At 40.0% G+C, this 8,391-nt stretch overlaps 1 protein-coding gene across 1 annotated transcript; it reads left to right on the forward strand.

Moving 5' to 3' along the window:
* Nucleotides 1-3,940: 3,940 nt before the first annotated feature.
* LOC101442020 (taste receptor type 2 member 41-like) lies at nt 3,941-4,867 on the forward strand. Its single transcript, XM_004474145.2, has one exon. The coding sequence runs from the start codon at nt 3,941-3,943 to the stop codon at nt 4,865-4,867; it is 927 nt and encodes a 308-aa protein (XP_004474202.1).
* The last annotated feature ends 3,524 nt before the right edge of the window (nt 4,868-8,391 follow it).

Below are 8,391 nucleotides of genomic sequence, written 5' to 3' on the forward strand. Positions count from 1 at the left end.
CCCAGTGGCCACTGCCTCCACATCAATGATATAAGCTCTTACATTGCTAGACTCACAATAAGTCTGTAGTAGAATACCAGTATGTCTGCTTTGGTCCATAGTTCATTCCCCAATCCTGAGGATTCTGGGATGGTGATGCCACTCCACCTCTAATTGAGAGGGGGCTTTGACCCTATAAGGCAATGGATGGGACTCACTTGCTTGTAGTTGTGAACTCTCTCTGTTCCTTGAGAAGGTCATTGTCCATCATCATTTCCTTGTTAGTTGTCCAGGGTGAGTCCAATGAACTGGAGAGTAGGTGTTGCAACTCCATTAAGATTCAGGACCCAACTGGGACATGGACAGCCCAAAGATTTAAGTCTCTTGGACATATACCTGTTGACTCTAGTACTAATTATAGGTTCAACCAAGAGTCAGATGATCCATATGTAGGGAATCACTACCGAGTCCAACCCTGCCATACTAGGGAGCCTAAATTCCAAAGTAGGCCTCACTGGCAAGGCACTAAACTCTTGAGCTATCTGCCCTAACTGTAGTGTATGGATGTCTCCAGAGCCCTCAGGAGCCCTGCTATTTGAGGCAGTATTTATTTTGGCAATCAATGAGATCCTACTGAGATAAGTGTAGATCCTACTGCATAAGTGTAACCTCTGGAATGATCTTCTGACTCACTTTGAAGTGTTTTAGCCATATAAACTCTTTCATCTTTACCTTTTCCCCCTTTTGGTCTCCAGTTGCATTGCTAGTTGGTACTTGGTAGTAATCCCTTGATGCTAGGGAGGCTTATCTCTGGGAGTCATGTGCCACACTGTGGGGAAGATAATGCATTTATATGCTGAGTTCAGCTTAGAGATAGGCCACATTTGAGCAACAAGGAGGCTCTCAGGAGGTAACTCTTAGGCACCCTATACTACTAGGCTATGTTTCAATTTCAAAATAAAGGTTCATAAGTACAGTCATCAATATCAGGGTTCCATCCATGGACCATCCTGTGAGGTCATCTTGAGAACTGACTAATAGGGTTCCTTGGGAAGTGTGAAAACTTCAGCAGCAAATATTTGATGGTGAATACCTAAAGATATACCCAGACTGGAGATGATTTCTACCCCCATGAAGGGAACTGCAGGACAGAGGTCTCAGTAGGGAACTTTCAGAGCCTTCAAAGTTCCCATGAGAGAAAAGAGTCAGTGCTCAACACCTGAATGGCCTGGAAAGCATAAAGTTGGATTACTTTGGTACTAGTTCAATTAAAATGTTTCCTGCCCTTTTACATTATCTCTCTGCATTAGTCAATCTCAGAGGGGCTGAATCTGCAGTTATCTATTTATTTAGTATTCATTTATTGGAATGGAATGTATAGTTTTGGATTTGAGACTGTTCCATGACTTGAAGTGATCTTGGGGCAATTTATTTGACAAGAGTGAAAAGAAAAGTTATGTGGCCTGCTAGAATTCCACACTAAATAAAGTTTGAAAAAATGATGGAAATGAATGAATATTATGCTTTTTCTAAAAAAGATTTTCTTTTCCTTAACTTCTCCCTCCCCCACCCTGCTGTTTTTGCTGTCTATGTCCATTCACTGTGTGATCTTCCATATCTTTTTTTCTTTTTTGCCTTCTCTTCTCACATTTCTCCTCTAGAATTCACTGGGATTCGATCCCGGGCACCTCCGATGTGGAGAGAGCTTCCCTGTCAATTGCACACCTCATTTCCTAGTCTCTGCTGTGCTTCACCTTGACTCTTCCCTTCATCTCTTTTGTTACATCATCACCTTGCTGTGTGACTCATTCAAGTGGGCACTGGCTCACCACATAGGCACATGGCTTGCTATGTGAGCACTTGCTCACCATGCAGGCACTTGGCTCGCCATGTGGGCACTTGCACAGGCACCTGGCTCACTGCATGGGCACTGGCTTGCAGCATAGGCACTGGCTCACCACACAGGCACTCAGCTTGCCACGCGGGCACTTGCATGGGCACTCGGCTCACCGTGAAGGTACTTGGTTCATCACGTGGGCACTGGATCACTGCACAGTCAAGCTTTGTCTTCTTCTTTTTCAATAGGAGGCCTCAGGAATCGAACCCAGATCCTCCATATGGTAGGTGGAGGCCTTATCACTTGAGCCCCATCTGCTTCTCTTATTTTGTTATTAGAATAGATGTAGGTTTACAGAAAACCCGTGTAGAGAATTCCCTCATTACCTTCCCAATTTTCTATCATTAACATTTTGCATTAATATGGTACTTTGTTACAACTGATGAACCAATGTTATTGTAATTATATTATTAACTGTAGTCCATAGCTTACACGAGGGTTCACTTTTTGTATTGTACAGTTCTATGTTTTAAAAATTAAAAAAAAAAAATCCCATTAAACACTTTCAACTATAAAATTCAGTGATGTAATTACATTCACAACGTTGTGCAACCTTCAACACCACTCATTACCAAAGCTTTTCCATCAACTCAAACACTCTGTACCAATTAAGCATTAACTTCCCATTCCCTATTCCCACTCCCGTTCTTGGTAACCTGCATTTTAATTTCTGACAATGAATTTGCCTTTTCTAATTATTTCATATCAGTGAAATCATGCAATATTTGTCCTTTTGTGTCTCACATGTCATTCAACATGATGCCTTCAAGCTTCATCCATGTTGTAGCATGTATCAGATCTTCATTCCTTTTTATACTTGCATAATATTCCACTGTGTGCACACACCACATTTTGTTTATCCATTCATCAGTTGACAGATGGTGTGGTTGCTTTCATCTTTTGGCAATTATGAATAAAATTGCTTTGAACATTGGTGAGCAAATACCTGTTTGAATCCCTGCTTTCAGGTTTTTTTCTGGTATATACCTTGAATGGTATTGCTGGGTCATATGGTAATTCTATACTTAACTTTCCGAGGAAGACTTTTTTAAAATACTGATGTTGGAAGATAGGACTTACATATATCTTGTAAACTATGCTATATCAGAGTGGCAGCCAGACTCTAAGGTGGATCCCTATGATCCCTGCTCTTGCTATTTGTGCCTTTGTGTAAATCTTTCCCTTTGAGTGGCAGTGGGGCCTGTGACTTGCTTCTAGGAAACAATGTGGCAATGCTTATAGGAATCACACTTGTGATTACATTTTTTTTAAGACTCCATTTTGCTAGCAGGCTCCCTCTAGAGACTGTCCTTACTGGCTTGATATAAACGGCAATGCTGAAAAAACCCACTTGGCAAAGAACAGCAGGTGGCCTCTAGAAACTGAAGGCAGCCTCCAACCAACGCCCAGCGAAAAGCATGACCTCTCAATCCTATAATCACAAGGAAATGAATTCACTCACTGGAAGCATGAAAGCATTATCAACCACTTACATCTCAGGGCCCACCAAAGGATTTAAGAACTTTGGATAGAAAGGTGTGAGACAAAGGCATTTGACCTGGAAAAGGATGGCTGCTCATAGGTGAGGGTAGATGTGTAGGGATGCTCATTTGGAGACAGAGTTCTCTAATGTCACTCTTTTGCCTGAGTCATGGCCATATGTTATATTACCTATACCTGTTGCTTATATCGCTTGGGTCTTGAGAATGATCTGATAGGGAGGGTCTGTTTACAGGACCCAGTGATGGAACATGCAAGATGGAACTCCATTCCAGAGACCCTGAAAAGTCCTCCAAGTTGATGCTTATCTTGACAGCATGCAGGCAAAACCAGAGAAGGCAAATCAGGGGCAGTTGGTAAGCCAACTGAGCCCAGGGGAAATTTGCATTCTCACTGAGCAGAGTACATCTTTGTTCCTTAATCTGAGCATCCTCCCCTCTAAGTGAGCTCTGAGTGCAGAGTCTGAGCACTCTTCTTAAAACAAAAGATCAAAGGAGGAACCATAGGGGGTAGGGAGGAGGCCAGGGACCAAAGCTCCCAGTGGTGCCTGGAAAGGGGGCCAACATGCAATCAGCACTCACCGCCTTCTTCATGTTGCTCTTTGTCCTGCTGTGTCTCCTGGGAATCACTGCCAATGGCTTCATCGTGCTGGTTCTGAGCAGGGAATGGAGGCGATGTAGGAGGCTGCTTCCCTCCGACATGATCCTCATTAGCTTGGGTGCCTCCCGCTTCTGCCTGCAATTGGTTGGAATGGTGAACAATTTCTACTACTTTTTCCACCTGAGAGAGTATTCCAGCGGAATAGCCCGACAGTTCTTTGGTCTACACTGGGACTTCCTGAACTCGACCACCTTCTGGTTTGGTACCTGGCTCAGCGTCCTCTTCTGTCTGAAGATTGCTAATGTCACTCACCCCATCTTCCTCTGGCTGAAGTGGAGGCTCCCAGGGTCAGTGGCCTGGCTCCTGCTGGGTTCCCTCCTGATCTCCTTAATTGTCACTTTGTTTTTCTTTTGGGGGAACCATGATATGTATGGAGCCTTATTAGATGGAGAGCTTTTTGTGAACCTGACTTACAAGGAATGGAGCAGGAGTTTGGAAATTCACTATTTCCTGCCCCTGAAACTTGTCACGATGTCAATTCCCTGCTCTATTTTTCTAGTCTCGATTGCTCTGTTGATTAATTCTCTGAAGAGACACACCCAGAGGATGAGGCACAATGCCCCCAGCCTGCAGGACCCCAGTGCCCAGGCTCACACCAGAGCTCTGAAGTCACTCATCTCCTTCCTCGTTCTTTATGCTCTGTCTTTTGTGTCCCTGATCATTGATGCAACAGGAGTCTTCTCCTCAAAGAGTGACTGGTTCTGGCCCTGGCAAATTTTAATCTACCTGTGCACATCTGTTCATCCCTTTATCCTCATCCTCAGCAACCTCAGGCTGCGAGGGGCACTCAGGCAGCTACTTCTGTTGGCCAGGGACTTCTGGGTGACATAGGTGGCATGGTCTCTATCCAGACCCCCAGAAGAGACTCTTAGCCCTCCTACAGAAATGTCTTCAAGGGCAAATGGCTACCTGATCATACTGTGTTTTTCTTCCTCTGGGAAGGAGAGAACAGTAAAATTTGGGAACTCTCTGAGCATGCCTCCTTTCCTTGGAATACTTTTAAAATGGGGTCTCATGGGCCCCAGAGAGCCAGTGTTGTCCAGAATATAAACTTTTATGTTTGGATCCCTTCTGTTTCTGGGAGCCTTCAGTTAAAAGTCTTGATTAAATGTTCCAACTTGACTCATCTTCCTGCTGGGGAATGAAGAGAAAACGTATGTATCTACGACTGGGAAGCAGCAACTTTATTGAGGGTGATGTAATGGTTACCAAGAGAGCTCTCGGAAAAGGTGGACGTGACAGGCAATGGGTAGAGCTGGGAAGGATAATTGCCTATTTTTGTGTGGAGACTCTTTTTCTCTTTTTAAACCTGGAGAATATGGTTTTAATTTTATTAAGATTACTGGAAGGGGCAGGGGGTGTAGCTCAGTGGTTGAGCACCTGCTTCCCATGTACGAGGTCCTGGGTTCAATCCCTGGTACCTCCTAAAAAAATGATTACTGGAAAGTTTCTTTATACCCCATCTATTTTCTCCTTAATATTTCCATTTTTTCTGCCTTCAATTTTCTCCTCTCTGAAGTCGATGTGGCAGCCAGACTTTTTCATCATTCCTTTAGAAAAAGACACATTGATCTCTGGGACTTTTTCTAGCAAATGCCACAAAGTCACATCTGCATTGAATATGTACATTTCATTCTGAAAAACAAAGCCTTAAGAATTTCACTTTGTTTCTGCCTAATAATTATTTTAACCTCTTCTTAAAAATAAAAGTACCACCTTATTAAAATTTATGTTTAAATATTGTTGTAAAATATTTTGTTCCAATTACTATGCAAATATTTTTAGAAACAATTTTGGAGAAAATTTTAGAATTTGGTGCCTCAAAGGCAGGCTTAAAAGTTTTTGCCGAAAGGTATCAATCAGTGTGCAGATTTCAGAGATTAGTTGACAATCGGATTCCTGTCAGGGAGTTTTCAGTCTCAGAGAGCGAAAATGCTCCCGAGGGATTAGGGTATATGCTGCTGAGTGGATGCGTGCTCTGAACCATACTCTCTGGGGAAATTACTCTAAATTTTTAATTTAAACATTTGTTTTTAATAGGTAATATATTTCCCTTTTTTTTAAAAAAATAGGTAATACATTTACATGGTTAAAATCAAAATGTACTGAAGATTGTATGTTGAAAATCTCACTCCTACCTCTTCCCTCTGAGGCAACCAATCTTATCAGTTTTATATGTGTTCTTCTACAAAGATTTTATTCTATACAAGAAAGCAATGAACAATGAGCTAACCAACTCTAATTTACTAGTATATTCTATACCCATAACTATCTAACCAACCAACTTATTAATTATGTTCTTCCTGTGCCTTCTATATAAATATTTGCAAAATGCACACACTGCACTGTTTCTTATCTTTCCACTTTTGGAGATTTGTATGTGGTCATATATAGCACTCCCTCCCCCCCTTTTTTTTGGTGTGGGTGTACCATACTTTATTTAACTAGTCACCTGTCTGTGGACATTTTGACTGCCTTCAATCTTTTGCTATTGAAACAATGTTGTAAAGAATACTCTTCTACGTATGTAATTATATATACGTTGTAGGATAAATTTCAAGATGAGGATTTGCCAGATCAAATGATATGAGTGTTTAATTTTGCACATATTGGTCTCCATAGGTTTGCATCAATTTACTTTCCATCAGCAATTGATGAGAGTACTTGTTTCTATACTTTTTCATTTTTGCCATTTTCTTAGGTTAAAAAATGGCATACTGTATAGTATTTGTGATTGAGGCTTAGCTTCCTTTTATATGGCTAAGAGCCATTTGTATTTTTTTCTGTGGACAGTCTTTATCTTGGCTCAATTTTCGATTGGTTTTTGGTCTTTTTCTTATTGGTTTGTAGGTGCTCTATGTATCTTAGGGAAATGAGCTCTACCTGCTGTTTGAGCTGCAAAAGCAAACTTAACGCCCAGTATTTGTTTTTTTTTCCCTTATTTTTCTTTGTAACAATAACAATTTTTAAAGGTTTTTAAAAAATTGTAGAATCACAAGCAGTTGCAAAAATAGTACACAGAGTGTTGTGTACTCTTCCCCCAGCTTTGCCCACCTTCCTCCAATGGTGACATCTTAGATAGCTGTAGAACAATATTAAACCAGGGAAATTAATAGTAGATTACTATTAACAAGATACAGACATTATTCATTTCTCATCATTTTCTTAATCTGTATTCATGTGCCTGTGTGTGGGTGTAGTTCTATGTAATTTTATCCCTGGTATAGACTGGAGTAACCACAATGCAATCAAGATACAGAACCATTCTATTACCACAAAAGAACTCTCATGCTCCCTTTTAGTATTCACACCCACTCATCACCTAACTCTTTGTGTTTGTTTTTTACTTTTGAAATAGTAACTTTTGCCATGGAGAAATTTTGCTGGGCTTATCAAATTGTTTCGATAAGCAAAAATTTTTTAAAAATTTTTTTAATGACTTCTTGGTTTTTGTCACATAGTTAGAAAGGTATCCTTCACTTCGAGATCATAAATATTTTTGCTTCCTTCTAGTACTTGTGTGCTTTCATTTCTACATTTAAATGTTTGAGTCATCTAGAATTTATCTGGCTATAATGCATCATGTGTGCATACATTTTATTTTATTTTTACAGATGATTAGCTTGCTCTATTTACCCTGTTTATTGAAGAATACATTTCTTCCCCACTGATTTAAAATGCCACTGTTGATCATATAATAAATTCCTGTGTCTCTTGGCTTACCTCCAAACTTTTTATTCTGTTTCACCACCTTGGTGCAAGCATATGCCACTGCCATACCTACTTAATTATTTTAAGTTTATATATGTGTGAATATCTGGTAAACTAGTCTTCTTTAATTTACTTTTTTAGAAATTTCTTGGCTATTATATTTGGAATAATCTTGTCTGACCCCAAACAAAAATTGCTTTCTTTTTTTTCTCAATTGAGCTCCTCATAAATGTATGGTTTAACACAGGGAGACATGCAGTCCTATCACCTGTCTGAGCACATGATATGTCTTTCAGTTTGTTCAAGATCTCTTTTCGTATTTTCAGTAGAGCTTTAATTTTTTAAGAATATAAATTTTTTTCATCTCTTGTAATATGTATTCTTTAACCCTTTTCTAGCCCAAAAAATGGGATAATAGTAACTACCTCAGAGTAAATGCAAGAATTGAAGTAGGTAATATGTTTACATGACATGTAATTAGTACTCATTACTTGCACATAGTAATTATAAGACATAGCTAATGCTATTATTTTTATTATTCTCAGTCTTTACATCAGTATGAAGAGAGCAAAGAAACCAGAGTATGACAAGAACTTCCGAGCCACCAGGAAGACCAGTTTTTCTTTCACTTTCTCTTTCTTTTT

Source organism: Dasypus novemcinctus, chromosome 5, assembly GCF_030445035.2.
Source record: "Dasypus novemcinctus isolate mDasNov1 chromosome 5, mDasNov1.1.hap2, whole genome shotgun sequence".
Taxonomy (NCBI): domain Eukaryota; kingdom Metazoa; phylum Chordata; class Mammalia; order Cingulata; family Dasypodidae; genus Dasypus; species Dasypus novemcinctus.

Bases quoted from the DNA above. Each gene is read 5' to 3' on its own strand.
- LOC101442020 (XM_004474145.2), top strand. From the start codon at position 3,941: ATGCAATCAGCACTCACCGCCTTCTTCATGTTGCTCTTTGTCCTGCTG.